This window comes from Morone saxatilis, unplaced genomic scaffold, assembly GCF_004916995.1.
Source record: "Morone saxatilis isolate NCDOM2014 unplaced genomic scaffold, NCSU_SB_2.0 Contig0, whole genome shotgun sequence".
Taxonomy (NCBI): Eukaryota; Metazoa; Chordata; class Actinopteri; family Moronidae; genus Morone; species Morone saxatilis.
In genome coordinates, this window is record NW_023339650.1 from 12,852,455 (window position 1) to 12,868,461 (window position 16,007).

At 42.4% G+C, this 16,007-nt stretch overlaps 1 protein-coding gene across 2 annotated transcripts; it reads left to right on the plus strand.

Moving 5' to 3' along the window:
• The first annotated feature begins 849 nt into the window (after positions 1–849).
• Positions 850–8,055, plus strand: zic4 (zic family member 4). Of its 2 annotated transcripts, XM_035675240.1 has the most exons (3): positions 850–3,870; positions 3,979–4,602; positions 6,755–8,055. In XM_035675240.1, exons 1-3 carry the CDS (start codon positions 3,444–3,446, stop codon positions 7,192–7,194), a joined length of 1,491 nt encoding a protein of 496 aa, XP_035531133.1. In that variant the 5' UTR covers positions 850–3,443; the 3' UTR covers positions 7,195–8,055. The 2 variants fall into 2 exon arrangements, with proteins under 2 accessions (XP_035531133.1, XP_035523331.1); XM_035667438.1 differs by having other exon boundaries at positions 850–4,602.
• Positions 8,056–16,007: the final 7,952 nt, after the last annotated feature.

Genomic DNA, 16,007 nt, shown 5'->3' on the forward strand with positions numbered 1-16,007 from the left:
CTATCTATCTATCTATCTGTATTGCAACTAGTATGGACTGGCAGGAAGGTGAAGTAAATCCTTATAGCTTTCAAAGGTGGACCCTCATTATGCGTGTCAGGTACAGGTATGCAGACACGAGTTTTACGTCTTTTCTCAGGAAGTCCCTCGGGAAACCCTGAGGTTTGATATGAAGTCTACCCACTGTCATCGCTCCCTTTAAAGGCCTGTTATTATCAACTTATCCCTTTCATTCAGGAAGGGAATCCACATAACTGTCGTGTTGCCTGGTGTTGTCTTGCGCGCACTCTGTGTGTTTTGTAGCTCTGTCTCCCTTGAACACAATGTTTCTGCGTCCGCTGGAGCTCACACCCGTGGAACATCTGTGCTTTAGATTTCCACATCATCGTGCTCTCCAGCAGCACCCCACGTTCATAAAGGTTACCTTGAATATATAGGCCAGTATTTAACTTGGATGCACTAGTATGCCTAATGTATCCATCACGCTTTGGCTGTGCTTGTGCAACTTACTAGTTTTTTTCTTCTTCTTGCAGGCCAGTGATGCATAGCCTGTGTGCAAAACGTTGTGGGTTGTCGAAGTTATCAAGTGGGATTTGCGGCGCTCTCTGCAGGAACCTCCGGCTGCTAGAGTTCAAAGCCACATGCACAGACGTGCCATGCAAACCATTAAAATATCTTCTTGGCAACTAGGCTAGTTTCTACAAGGCATTCTCCAAGTCAGTCTTAGGAGACCGAGGAAAGAGGGGAAGTTTTGTTGTTCTCAACTTAACAAGTAGACCTACAACTTGATCCGACCTTTTAGGTAGCCCACTACTCTGCCATGCAAAATTTGGAGGGATCTTTCAACAGGTGGAAAACGGTAAGAAAGGCAAATCATTGAACAAGTCAAGACTGGAAGTCATATACTCAGACTTGCAACAAGTGAGGCAAGTTTGGAAATAGTGTTCCAAGAAAGGAGCTGTTGGAACTATACATAACTTTGCAATTGTATTTAAAGTGTCTATGATACTTATGTGTCTCAAAGTGATTCTAACATATTTAACTTTTATGCGTAAAATATGCGTCCTAATTAAAAGGCTAATAACCGTTTAGTGTCATGATCCTAATGTGCTGGAAGCAAACTGTAAAATATAAAATGGCTACCAGGAGCTATTTAGGATTTACAGTGAAAGTCACTTAGCCAAAGCAGCAAAAGCAGCGTTTTATGAGACCTCTCTGCGATATTCAGCTCTTTTTGTTGTTGTTTGGGATCGCATACAACTCCCCTGCTTACTTGTCTTCAAGAGTGAGTGCATGCACAACTTGGACCAGAAATAGCACTTCAAAGTTTTGCATTACGCTGGTGCGGCGATGCCTCTGAAGGCTACAGCTGTGAGCCTCATGAACCCCATGCGTAAAGGCCATTTAATAAACATCTTTTGGATCCGTCATGTCTCAAAATATTGACTCAATTTCTAACGTGCTGGATATGACGCTGTCAGCAACGATTTTGACAAGTCAATTCAGAGAAATAACCAAGAGGAATATCGTTTTATTTATTTTCTCTCATATAAGAATATGAGCCAAGTGAGTGAGTGTCCTATTATTCAGCATATTCAAGGCAATTGCTTTGGTTTAAATATGAAAACGACATATATTCAGTCTTCCAAAAACACAAGTTCATATCATGTCCAGCTGATTTTTTTATCAACGAAAATTTAAAAATTGTGATTCAATATTTTATGGTTAAATATTAACGACCGCCTGTGACAATAAATTCAGGCTGTAGTCCCACAACCCCCACATGTTACTTCACCGTAGAAGTTAAACATCACATATTAACACACTTCATGTTTGACATCTGAGTGATCACCACTCTATGTGACCGTCTTTAAGGTCACAGTAATTTATTTTTTGTCTCCAACTGCAAAGATTAAGCGTTCAGTCCAAACAACCCCCCCAAAATCTGCAGCGGTCGGTAACACAATTTCAGTTGCAACACACCAGATATAACTCAAAACACTTGAAACAATAAAGTCACATGTGTTAAAGTAATAACTGTTAATTATATGAGTATCACTATGGCAAGACAAAAAAAAATCTAAATTTGCTATTTGTGATATTCAAGTAAATTAGTAAAATATTTCGGCCCGTCATGTTTGTTACAGAGACGAACAATGTCCACCGTGCTGCAGACTGTAACCCGTGTACAGTAACATCCAAACATTACTCGATATTTTAATGACTACACATTGGATTTTATAAATAGTCCTGGTTTAAAAAGACAAAGTCCATGGAAAAAATAACCATGAGTGACTGGTAGATCATTTATATGGCATGTTGTTAGGTTTAGAATAACTAATATCTCTCATTTAAGCAGTCAAACAAAAAGAAGAAAGGAATCACTAAGCTCAAGTATTACACTTTGTAGGATAATATTGTAGTAACCGATACTTACAGTACACACACGTTTTATTTTGAACTTTAAGTCTGCAACGGCACCACCTCCTGTGACCCTCAGCTGCTGCCGTCCTGGGTCTAAAGCAAAATTACCCCGGATCATAACAACAGGTCCCGTCCATTAAATTTTTTTTCCTCGGGACAATGGCCGCAGCTCGCCCTATTCACACTTCCTACACACACCGATCCCAGCAAGCAGAGCACGGAGTCAGCACTGTAGAGCGCGCTGAAGAGCAAACGACTGGATATGTAAATATGGGTATTTATCTTAGCGCATAATAATGGTATGTACTCCGGATTATTTTAAACTCCCACGTGGAGTTTTCCTTTGGTTAAGTTGACAAGTTTTTTCGCCGCTCACGCCGATCTTTTACGTGCGTAAAGTTGTGCGTAATTTGTGCGTAAAGTTGTCGTTCACACGTTGCGAGGCAAAATGAAGATATCACTGCATTATTTATGATCCTTACAACTTTTATAGGGACAATATGCATACTCTTGCGAGGCAGTCTGTTTTGTAATTGCATAATCAAAGTGGGGAAATTGGTCTTTCATAGCCGCGCAGCCTTTGTTCGCTGCGACAAAAGAAAGACGACTGTATATCTGGATCAACTTTTTAGGAGTTTTATTGTACAATAACCTTTGCATAACAACTATTTTTCTCAAGCGTTGCCTGAGGCACTGCGCATGCGTGCTGGCTGCTCGCTGTCACTAAGACATTTTTCTTCACGTTGGAAACTGTCACTGGTGACGTCAATCAGCGAGCTCTGACCAATTAGAGCGCAGGGTGATTGTTTAGCTCCACGGGCTGCAGCGCCTACCATGAATCTCTATTCAGTATCAAAGCGTCCTGCTGCTGCCTCTCAACCGAATGGGATTCCATGTAGTCTGCAGATAGACTTAACTTTATAAAGTCTTTTTTCTTTATTTTTCATTGCGATTAAAATATATTTGTCATCATCATTATTATTTTGCCTGCTGTCAAGTTATTCTAAAATTAGGAAGTAATGAGCGTGGATGCATTGGGAAGCCCCGTGATGGACCCTACGTTTTCCAAACGGAACACGGCGCTGAGATTAGTTGACTTGGCAGGGGCTCACCACCATCACCATCATCACCACCATACCCCTCAGAGCGTGACAGGCTTCCCGGGGTTCAGCAGCCATCCACACTCAATGGCTCACTCGCACCCTGGGGAGATTACTGCGGAACCCCGCCTGGGGCCGAGTCCATTCGGGCCAGAACACATGGGGCACTCCGCGGCCCTCAAAATCAGCCCAGCCCATCATTATCCCCACCACCATCACCACCACCACAATCATCATATGGCAGGCCACAGTGAAGTGGTCTCCAGTCAAACGGGAGCTTTTGGCCCGGTTCAGGCGACATCGGTCCCCTATTCTATGTCTCACACGGCCCAGGCTTTATCCGCAGGTAGGGATTTCCTCATCCGGAGAGATCTGACAGCTCAAGCCATGCCAGTACTGACTGACCAGACTGCTGGTTCAGCCTCTCACCACGGAATGTTTGTCTCAACAACAGGTAGCTATCCCGGACACTATGGTCATCACCCTGACGCTGGGAACCATACCCTCTTCTCCGGACTCCATCACGACCAGCCTTCTAGCGGATCACCGGGTGGCCAAGCGTTGAATGGACAAATAAGGTTAGGACTACCTGGAGAAATGTATGTTAGGTCTGATCACTTGAGTCAAGTGGCAAGCTCCAGGGCTGATCCGTTCTCCGCCTCGCCTTTGCATGGCTACGGTGGTCTGAATCTGAACATGAATCTTAGCGCTCACCACCACCACCACGGAGCCGGTGCCTTTTTCCGCTACATGAGGCAGCCGATAAAGCAAGAGCTGATTTGCAAGTGGCTGGAGCCGGAGCACTCGCCGAAGAAACTTTGCTCCAAAACTTACAGCACCATGCATGAACTGGTAACGCATGTGACGGTGGAGCACGTCGGAGGACCAGAGCAGGCGAACCATATATGTTTTTGGGAAGAGTGTCCGAGGGAAGGCAAACCATTTAAAGCCAAGTACAAACTTGTAAATCACATTCGAGTGCACACCGGGGAGAAACCGTTTCCATGCCCATTCCCAGGCTGTGGGAAAGTGTTTGCAAGATCCGAGAATCTTAAGATTCACAAAAGGACGCATACAGGTCAGTGGCTATATATTCGTAAAAAGGCAAATGCAGAAATGTTGGAAATGCGCTATAATGTGTGAAAGCAAATGATCGCATGTTGATATTCAAATATCGGCTCTGCATACTATCCAGACACTAGTTAAGTCACGTTTTGCATAATTTTCAGTTTATTTTTAATGAGCTTTAATTCAAATTACTTTGATTTTACGTATTAAAAATATACTCTGATGAGCCATGCCGATTAATCAGCCTGTTCTGTCACATCAGCACGCAACAGCTACTGGGCCACCTGTTTGCCAGGAGTTGCATCAGTACAAGTTTTTACAAAAGGTTTTGGGATTATGGTACAGCTCACTCAGGCGTTTGACGGTTCAACCTCTTGTTTACACCACAGCACAAAGACTGAGGCCCACGTCAGATCTTGTCCATGTAGCTTAGTGCACGCCAGACATGACTGCTGTGGCAAAGTTGCAAAGGTGCATCTTCACGTTCAGTGTCACTGATATGATGATGTGATGGTGATGCTTTTATTTTTATTTTCTCTTGCTGCTCAGTTTATTAGCTGTTTTATGCATGTTCCTTTATTTAAACTAATAACAGTAATAAGTAATATTCATAATAACAGCTGGTTGGAGTCATTTCAAGATCTCATTTATTCTCATTAATCTCATTTCTGCGTGATGTGACATGTATGCATGGTGAAATAATAAGCATGCCATTGGAATGACCAGCTCTTTGATAGCCTGTGGCCAAAGCAACAAGTTGACAAGTGCAGGCGGCTAAAATAATTCACCAACAGGTTGGCAGAGGCTGACTGCGTCTGTAATGACTGACGTGTGCACAATGCAGCTCCTTGATTTTCACTTTAAAAACATATAATAGCACAATATGGCTGCTTGCGTCTGTGGCCCAGTGACGTGCTGTGGAGCCAGTGAGAGGAGAAGAAGAAGAAGAAGAAAAAAAAGGCCTCAAAATGTCGAGTCAGACTTGTAAATGAATACAATGATTACATTCCTTTTTTTTATAGCGATGGCTGCATGGCACTCCCCCCTCTGCTCTGTTCCTGCACCCTATGTATTATTCATATAATTTGCTCACATTACCTAAGTACAAATCTGTTAAATTATTTCTGTGTGTTGACTCCCAAGGGGCCTGGTCTTTGGTATCATGTTTAAAACCTATCCGAAAGTGTGGTTATGACTGGGGCTGCCCCTGGGGTCTGTTCCTCGACGGTTTCTTGTACTACACTAATATCCTTGATTGGCTCTCTCAACCCAACAGCTGAAGGTCAAATTGATATTCAACCCGCAAGTGTAATTAGACAGAGGCAATTACATATTCTCAAAAGCTTTAATCGGAGGAGAAAAATCAGCAGTGGATGATTTCCGTGTAATTTATTCAGATTGTCTTTTTTTTCTCTTTTCTTTTTTTTTTGCCTTGTCATAATCAGGTAGAAATACTTGTTATTAAGACGCAAAAATTAGAACCTAGTCCATAACCATTTTGCAGGATTTTCAAATAGCAGACAGGCTGCCGTTAGCACACAGTAGGTGAAGCCTGGCTGTGGCGATACTTTCATTTATCATGCTTTTCAGTTGGTTTTAGGCCTGCTATGTCTGTGCTCATAGCTTGTCTGTTTTGACGTATGCCTTGATGCATGCAGACGCCAGGTATAGACCCAAGACAGTAGGGGTTCAGCCCTCCTGTTTACACCAGACTGAGACTCATGGCAGGGCTGTCCAAACAGGCAAACTTTTATAAGTGCAAGTGGGGGGAAAGGTGTGTTTACTGTAAATACAAAACAATATATATAATCTGAATCAGAAATATATATATATATATATATATATATATACATATGAAAAATAACAAGAAGTAGGCTAGTAGAAGTGTAATTGTACCAGCTTTAAAAATAAAAAAGTTTTTTTAATTTTTTAAGTCACAGATAGCCTACTTGTTGCTTAGTTTATTTTAAGCCCATTTGTGCCCATAAAGTAGGGCTACACACATTGTTAGTGTATTTAAAGATTGGAGTTTTATCTCACTTGCAGTATTCTAGAAATTTGGGAGGATGTGCCTAAACTAAATAAATAATTAAACAAATAACCCGATTTTTAATTTGAATCCATTGATATATATTGTATTGTGTCACCCTTCCTGTTAACAGGTGAGAAGCCCTTCAAATGTGAGTTTGACGGCTGCGACAGACGCTTCGCCAACAGCAGTGACCGGAAAAAGCACTCCCACGTCCACACCAGCGATAAGCCCTACAACTGCAAAGTGAGAGGCTGCGATAAGTCCTACACACACCCCAGCTCCCTGAGGAAACACATGAAGGTGCACTGCAAGTCCCCCCCGCCCAGCTCAGGCTACGAGTCATCCACCCCGTCCCTGGTCTCCCCCTCCTCAGACTTGGGCCGGGAGCCAGGAGGCTCATCGGTGCTGTCGGAGCCGGTGGGAGCCTCCCAGCCCGCGAATTTAAGTGAATGGTACGTGTGCCACAGTTCAGGTGCCAGCGGCGCCCAGACACCGCCCAGCGGGCCCTCCACACCCGACCCCACAGACGAGCCACCTTACAGAAACCCAGAACCGAGGGACGCGTTTTAACCCAATTGGACTCAAACAAAACGCGGTGTCAGGAGTGACAGAACATTTTCAAAAGCTCAACTATTAAAAATGGTTTTGGCTTTTGGTGCCTATACGCCTGTGAAGGCCCACTGGTCCCCCCCTTTTTTTGGATGAGCCACCAAACAGACACCCAGAGCCAAGAGACGCGTTTTAACCACATTGGAAGGAAAATGTGCAAACCTTAAAGACGTGCTAATTTCCAGGCACAATAAAAGAATATATTTTCAAACCTCAGCGACTCAAAATGGTTGGCTCAGTGCCTACACGCCCTGACGGCCCACTGCTCCACTTGTGGAGAGAGTCGTGTAAATCCGTTAGAAGATGTGGTACTTTATTGTAGGCTAGGCATGTTGGTGTAAAATTATTTTGTAAATTCGAGTTCTGACTTCAATATGTTTTTATTTATTTTTCAATCTGATCTTGAAGGATTTTTTTGTAGGCCTATTATCGAACCAAAGTGCATGTTTCAGTTAGGGCAAAAATGTACATTTGTAAATTTTGTAAGTTTCGATGTGTTGATGTTGATAGTTTTGTAAGGATCTGTCTCAAAGCAGTTTCTTACCGATTACTGCAGTTATTTGTACAAACATTTTATGTTTACAGCATTTTTCTTTCCATTTGTGCAGAGGGTCAACAATCGAGCTGTTTCATAAGCCTGCAGTATTTGATATACGACCGTGAAATTATAAATGTTTTATCAAAGTGGGCATTTTGTGGTTTTGTATCATTGTCGTCAATATATATATTTTTTTCTTTTTGAATATCTGAAATCCAGCGGCACTCAAAATGCGTACCGAATTGCCTTGTAATTTGTGAGTATTTTGAATAAATCTTGTATGACTAAAGTGAAAACTTTGCTGAGCCATTCGGGTCTATATGGAATTTCCAGCCGGTGATCTATTATCTTAAAATGTATCTTTTTTTTCTGAGGAACATCTTCCAAAATATCTCCTTTTTTATGTCTTAATACAACATTTCCATAAAAAAAACTGTTGCTCCCTGTACACACCGCTTGTAGGAAAGCTCCAGTCATAACATAGCTCTACCCATGTCTACTTTTCAGATGCTATAATGTAAAGAAATAAAATGTAATGTCCCTTACATTAGATTTAAAGCTTTTATTTCTTAAGTGTTTCTCGGTTAAAAAAAAACAAAAAACAAAACTTAAAGCATGTTACAACATTTCAGACATTTTTTCCACTGAAAATTGCAATATTTTTGCATAATACATAAAAAACACATAATATTGAGCATAAGATTGAAATTGACATGTTTTTAACTAACATTAACCATGTTAAAATTTTTACTCCTCATTGATCTTGACTTTGCAAAGAAACGATCACACTGCACTCGTGTTGACACTCCACACACACCCACACACACACATACACACTCACACAGCCTTCTCTCTCAATGGTCCGTGAGTTGTTGGAGACATAAAGAGATAATGAGCCATCAAATACTGTATATGATCCACTTTTCCAGAACCTTCTGTCTGACCGCAGAAAACAGAGCGTAGAGATTTACACACACACGGAACACACACACACACACTTGCTCCATCCACAATCATCTCCCACTGTAACCCATGTTGTGCCGTCTCATCTTTCCCGTTCTTTCGGAAAAATCCATGCTGATGTCAAGTGAGGCAGAACGAGGGAGTCGGGAGGAGGAGGAGGAGAGCGAGATGGGAAAAGAAAAAGAGGACGAGAAGGCAAAGGTGAGACGATGAGGTGAGGAGGGGAGATCGGAAAAGAGATGGACAGAGAAATAAGGAAAGATGGAAAAGAAGAGGGCAGGAAGTAAAACGAGGGAATAACAGAGATAATGTCAACTTTTTGGAGGGAACTGCTTTAATGCCTGTCACAACTCCCACCTTTACTCCAGTAAGATAAGAGTTATCATTAACGTGGCTACAATGGTCATCTTAGTTTGACCGAACAACCAGTGGTGCCATTTTAGCGAGCACGATTTCTGCAGACTGTATAAATGTAACTGCATTTGGTGGCTGTTCAGGGTTAAAGTCACCTGAAAATTCCAGCTGCTTGCATCAGAAAAAACATTCAAGAACGAGAAGAAAAGCGGGGATAATGGAGGAAGACAGTAAGGTAGACGGTTGAGAGAGTAAAGGAAGAAAATGCTGATAGAGCAATTTAGAAGGATGAAGGGAAAAAGAGAGGTTTGGACGAGCTAGTTGTTAGCGTGTGGCGTTAACAACAAAATGAATGTAATGGAATTAAACGGCTCAGAATCCAGAACTGGTAGACTGACTCCACTCCAATTAACTCACACACACACACAGGCAGTCTGTTCAATGTCAACTGCCTTTAGCTCCACACAAAAAATCTCTTTACACTTCACCATTTTTGCGCATGTGTGTGTATGTGCGGCATGCGAAGACAGTTTGGCAAGTCAAGCTGTTGGAGAGGGACAAGGCCAAGTCCTGGGTCGCTGAGGGGACACACACACACGCCGTGATGCAGAACATGAAACAGATGCACACACTGGCCAATTTGTAGGAGTCAATATCTTTGAATCCAGTGCTCAGAACCAGAGAGAGAGAGAGGATAGAGGGACACTGGACATTCAACAAAACCTGTACAAGGACTTTTGTTGTTGTGGAATATCTTGTCGGGGCCTGAAGAGAAAGACAGGTTGGAGAGGATGAAATATGGGTGAGGAGGTAAAGAAGATTAAGGGACAATAGAACCAAAGAGAAAGAAAACACTATACAAGTGTAACGAGGGAATGAAAGGGAGGACAGGAGAAAACAGAGAACCAGCAAAGGAAGGAAAACGGGAGAGAGCAGCAGATGAAATGGAGAGTCATATCTACCTGTTCATGCCCTCTATAACTCCAGTATTCTAGGGATTATGTTCATATTGGATGATTCTGCAACCTCACACCTACATTCAGTCAGTGCCAAAGCAATATCCTTTATGCAGGAGGTGTGGAGGTCGGGGTGGTAGTTTTACTTCCCATCACAGACCTACATTTAACGGTGACTTTGTTTGCCATCAGCGGGGTTCTAGGGATGGTAATGCCGGCTGCACGGTTAATCGTGCTTTAGTTGAAACATAAACAATGTAGAGGACTGGTTCTCAAGTGGATACGTGGTATGTTTTTTTTTTTTATGAAATACATACGTTTCAAGACATATGTCAAAATACCCGAGGCGGGGGCGCCCGCATAGCTCACCTACCTCCTGCGTGAAAATATCCGTAGCTACTGTATTTTAACGTCGGCCATATTTGTGGTACTTGGACAGCCTGATAGGTAAGGTGGTACGCGGTGAAGAAACTGGTGTGGAGAAAACAAATGAAATATTTTTTTGCAATAGACTTTGCATTAGGTCATTAAAAACATTTTCTTATTTTGTTGCTAAAAAATCTCATCGCATCATTTCATTTGTCAAAAGTTGTTACATTTCTAGCGACTACAAACAGACATTTCATGCACAAATGCTGTATGTCTAATATTTTCAGCCATCTGTTAACAGTTGTAGAGGAAATATCAGTAATTAAACTTGTATAGTAAAACATTTGAATGTGATTATGAAGGCATTGTGTATCGTATTGTTTTATTGGCTTTACTTCCTGTTTTGTTCCTGTTCTCTTTTTATTGATCTTCCATTCTCTTCCTCCCTCTGTCCTTCCAGTATAATCGATAACAAACACAATATTCATCTGGAAGCACTGAAAACGTGCACACACACACGCCTGCACGGACGCGTAGAAATACACACATTTCCCCCTCATTATTTGTGTTTACTTGCTATCTTCCATCACTCGATTCCTGCGATCAATAAAATCAGCCGAAAAAATTAAACTACACACAAAGTGGAGCTGTTTTTTAAAGACGCTGAGTTTAACTTTTTTTGGTGTGTGTGTGTGTGTGTGTGTGTGTGTTTTAATATGCCTGTTACATCGCAGTGCATGGGGTCAGCAACACTATAAACACATCATTGAGCTGAATGTTAGTGGGCACAGACTTCTGACAAACATCATGCGCATTTTTCTGTGTGTGTTTGCGGGTGTTAGGTCCATGTGGGTTCTTGTTTGTGTGTGTCAGTGTGTGTATGTTTGTGCGCGGACATGCGGTTTTGTGTGTGTACGCTCATGTCTATGTGTGTGTGTGTTCCCTCCATGCTCTCTGTTTGTTTGTCTGCAGTTTAAATGGGGGCACTGGGAGGTTTGCGAGAGGCAAGCTGGTTTACTGGTCTCTAAACAGAATTAATGAAGAGAGGAGTCAACCTGAGGGCAGAGGGGAGAAAGGAAAGGAGACAACGCAGAAGAGGAGGACAAACAACAGGAGGTAAGGTAGAGGAGGAGAAAAGGTTGGGGAGAGAAAAGAGGAGCATCTGGCGAGGAGGGAAGGGAAGAGGAGGAAAAAAAGTGGAAAAGATGGATGACAAGAGGAGAGAAAGAGGGAGTGGAGAGGACAGGATAGAAGAAAAGGAGACAAAGATGGAGGTCAGAAGAAGAGATGGTGGAGAAAGGAGAAGGAGGGGGAGGAAAGGGACAGACAAGGGAGACAAGGGTAGAAAAGAGGAGCATTTGAAGAGAAGCAAAAACAGAGGAAAAAGTGGATGACAACAGGGGGGAAGAGGACGGGACAGGACAGGACAGTAGGAAAGGAAACGGAAGACAGACGAAGAGGGAAGGAGAAATAAGGTGAGGAGATAGAGAGGAAAGGGAAGAAAGGAGGATGGGAGGGAAAAAAAGGAGAGGATAAAGAGATATGAAGAGACAGAATGTGATGTGAAGGGCTGGTGGGGAGAAAAGGAGAAAAGGAGACAAGAGGAAGGAGAGGTGAAAGGAGAGGAAAGGACGACAAATGAGGAGAGGGGAAGAGAGGAGGAACACTGTAGGTGGAGAAAAAGAGGGGAAAGGAGAGGAAAGTGAAGAAGGGGAGAAAGGAGGACATGGAAAAAGAGAAATGGAGAGACAGAGAAGAGGAGAGAGACAAAAGGAGAAAATGAAAGAAGCAGAAAAAAGGGGAAAAGAGGATGAGGAGGGATTGAATGAATTGGGGAGGACAGAATGGTGATGGAGGAGCAATAAAACAAAAGAGGTAGAAGAAATAAAAGGAGAAAATAGAGAAGGGAGGCAAGACAAAAGGAGGAGAGAGCAAAGGAAGTGACAAGAGGAAGGAGCCGAAAGAGAGGAGAAGAGAAGTAAAGAGAAACACGAAAGTCAAATGCTATAAAAGTGAACTGAGGAGGAGGATGAAGGGATGAAGGAGGAGGTGGAGAGGAATCTGAACTATTGGCACCGCAGGCTGTTGAAACCGTCCCGCCCGCCAGCACCAGTTGTTGTTTTCTGCGCTGTGCTCGAGGAGTCGCAGTGTGAGGGAGGTCTGGAATCCCATTAACACAAACCAGCAGACAGCCAGTGGGAACTGTTTCATCAGAGAACCTCCTCCTCCAGGCTTTACATCCCCCGACGGCCCGTGAAACAGCCTACAAAAACAAACGGGGCCCGCTCGCTGCTCAGAGCCATGACTGACTGAAGGAACACATACGGGCCCTCCGAGGTCGCAGTGCTGCTGGTGCTGATAATCACCACGGCTTGAGCCCCCAACTGAATACTGTAGTTTCTCAGACAGGTAAGTTGTTTAAGGAGCTTTTGTGATAAAAGCCAAAACTAATAAAATGACAACGTGGTTTTATTACTTCATGCAGCGGCATAATGGCGTGCAGGAGTAGAAGAATACATGAACATCTGTGCAAATCAGTGCACAAACATCATCTTCTTTCTTCTTTTTGCTTACTTATAACTTTAGATTTAGTGGTTTGTACACTTTGTGTTCATATGTTTATGAACTTATCTTTTAATAAGTATAATGGTTTTAATCTATACAGTTGCATACAAACAGGCTATACTACCTTTGTGAAGCTTATGATGAGTTATTATGTCTTTCTACAATGTCTGGAACCTTAGAGATAACTATAGTGTTGTATTGAAATGCATTATGTTGTCAGGGTGTTTCTGGGTTTTTGTCAACCCTCATGCAATATTATGCAAATGAATCAACTTCAAAAGTTTTTTCTGGCATTCTCCCTTCATAGACCTTTTTCACAGCAGCCATGTTGATATGAAACAGTAGGGTAAACACAGGTTTTTACGAATGGTACTAATTAAGGTTTTGTTCCATTCAGGTCAAACAGAGTCAGAGTGCTGTTATTGTGCAAGTCGCAACAGGACTTTAACTTACCTCCGTTTACCCTACTATATCATGTCAAAATGGCTGCTGTGAAAAAGGTCTATTGGCGACCGTAGAGTGTAGATATAGACAGAAAATGTGAGGAGATCGAGGCGTATGACTTGCAACAAAGTTTCCTGGCTGGAATTGAACCGGGGACATTGCGAATACATCATATGTGTCTTAATCAATGGGCCACTGCACGTCCCATTACCTCAAAATGTCATCAACACCTCTTTGACATGTTAATAACTAAAATAAGATATTTCATACGTTCATGTTCATGACCTTGAACACACATTTAACATTTCAGTTCCAGTTCCATCGTTTTAAATCTTCAAGGGGGTCATGTTTACCGTGTTTCCATTTGGTTGACCCACTGATGAGGTATTCGTAACTTTGAGTTCACAAGTTTAAACGTACGCTGATGTTTTGAAAAGTACTGAAGCCCGTGAAACATACCTTTTAGTTTTTCAAAAATATGTTGGTTACCCTTTTTTGGTTCCTAGACTGTCACTGAAATGCAGAAATAATCATTTTAAATGGAACAGAGCAACATCCATTTTTATTTCTAGTAACTTAGCAACTTAAGCAAGAAAGGCAGGCATATCATGTACTCTGTAATTGGTGGAAATTGTGAGAACTCTTTTGGTACATCAGGACTGATTTTGACAGTTCGGAACTCAGTGAGACAGCCATTCCGAAAATAACAGTAAATTGAGGAGAGAGACTGAAATAAAGATGGGAAAAAAATCCCAATAAATTTACTTCTTGGTTTCAGTGTGTGAAGATCGGGTGCAAATTCAAACTAAATTGCACAACTCAGCCAGTCAAATTAAATAAAAACCACGTCTTTCTCCCTAACTGGCATCAAAGTGGTAAACACATTGAAAGAATGCCTTCGTGAGTGAAGATCCATTTAGTAAGACACAGATCTATGAGGCCTTAAAGGCACCGCTAAGACAAATTAGATGACTCCTACGCCTGTTATACATCCAGCTGGACCACCATGGAGTTGGCCTGATATTCGCACAAATCGCCCTGCGGTCTGAACGGGTTCAGAACTGAAGACTTCGACCCACCACACCGCACCAGACCCGGTGGAGCCCGACAGGACGTTTTTTTTTTTATCTTCACCAAAGGTGTTTGATTTGGTCGGGCCGGTCTGGCAGGGCTCTGCAGTCATACTTGAGCCAAGACTCACCGAGGCGGGAGTCTGTCAGCGATCCTGGCAGCAGCCAATGGGAGTTCGGGTCATGGGGGAAGAAAGAGAAAGCGATGTGGAGGAGAAGTGCATCAGACATCCCAGACTCTCCACTTGGAAGAAGAAGAAAAATCACTGAAAACAAAAAAGTTTCAAAGATAGAAAGAGATTTGTTACTGCAAACACTTCATCAGATATGTCCTTTGTAGTGATTTTACTTAGAATTTAAAGTGAACTGTAGTTTCTCTGCCATAAAGCAAAAAACTAAAAGATGCTGCCACTGTATGGCCAAAAGTATGTGGAAACCTGAACATTACACATGGGCATTAGATTTGAAAACCTGACTACAGGGATTTAGTGCAGCATTAGTGAGTTCTACCACAGATGTTGAGTGGTGGTCAGTCGAGTTCTTCCTCAACAAACAGGGTAAAACCATTACTTTACCTAGCAATATAACCTGGTTCAAGACTTTTGAATCACTGCCCACTTCCCTGATTCCAGTTGTGTGTTAAATTAAGTATGGATGAGACGCAGCCACACAAGTTGTTGCAAATTACAAAAAAAACCCTCTTAAATTAGCATATTTCTTGATTGATGAGAACTGCTCCTAGCAACTGTTACCACAACTTCTATGCCAATCGAAAATGAAGACAAAATTTTCTATTAAACATAATGGCAATTCAGTCTAAGACTGAGCAGTAAGAACTGCCTTACTTCAAGGACACGTCTTACCCCACCTTCCTCTACAGGAGATTTACTTAGTAAATTGGAGACGATGGATCTGCCAAGTAACGTCATATGGTACGAAACGAACGAGAAACGAAAGTCCTCAGTCTCTATTGACCTGAAGCGTTTAGAGCATCTTTCAGCTTCTTGCATTGTGCATGAGACTATTGTCATGAAAGGGCCTTTTCCCTAGACTGTTGCTACTTGTCTAAACTATCATTGTATGCTGTAGCATGAATATTTCCTTTTGTTGGGACAAAGGGGCCAAGCTCAAATCATAAAAAAAACACAGTCCAATACTAGAACAAAAAACGCATGAACAGGGGTGTCCACATACTTTTGACCACCATTATTTTGGGGGGGCTTGGGGTAATTTTTCTTTATTACGGATTAGGTCCCTCAGCTGTCATTTCCCCAGGTTTTCCCATGTGACTGCTTCAGTTACTTGGTACAGTGAGTGGTCCAAGCTGGAACCTGTTGCTCGGGTGTGCGCGGTTTTCTCTTTCGGGCTCCAAATCTCTGTCTTGCATCTTTATCGCTCGACCTCTTCACCGAGTCCCCTGTCCAAACGTCTCTCATCGTTTACTCTCTAATTTTCTCTCGTCTCGTTTTCACTCCAACTCTCTGTCTTGGCCCCTCTCTCTCTTTCTTCCTCTCT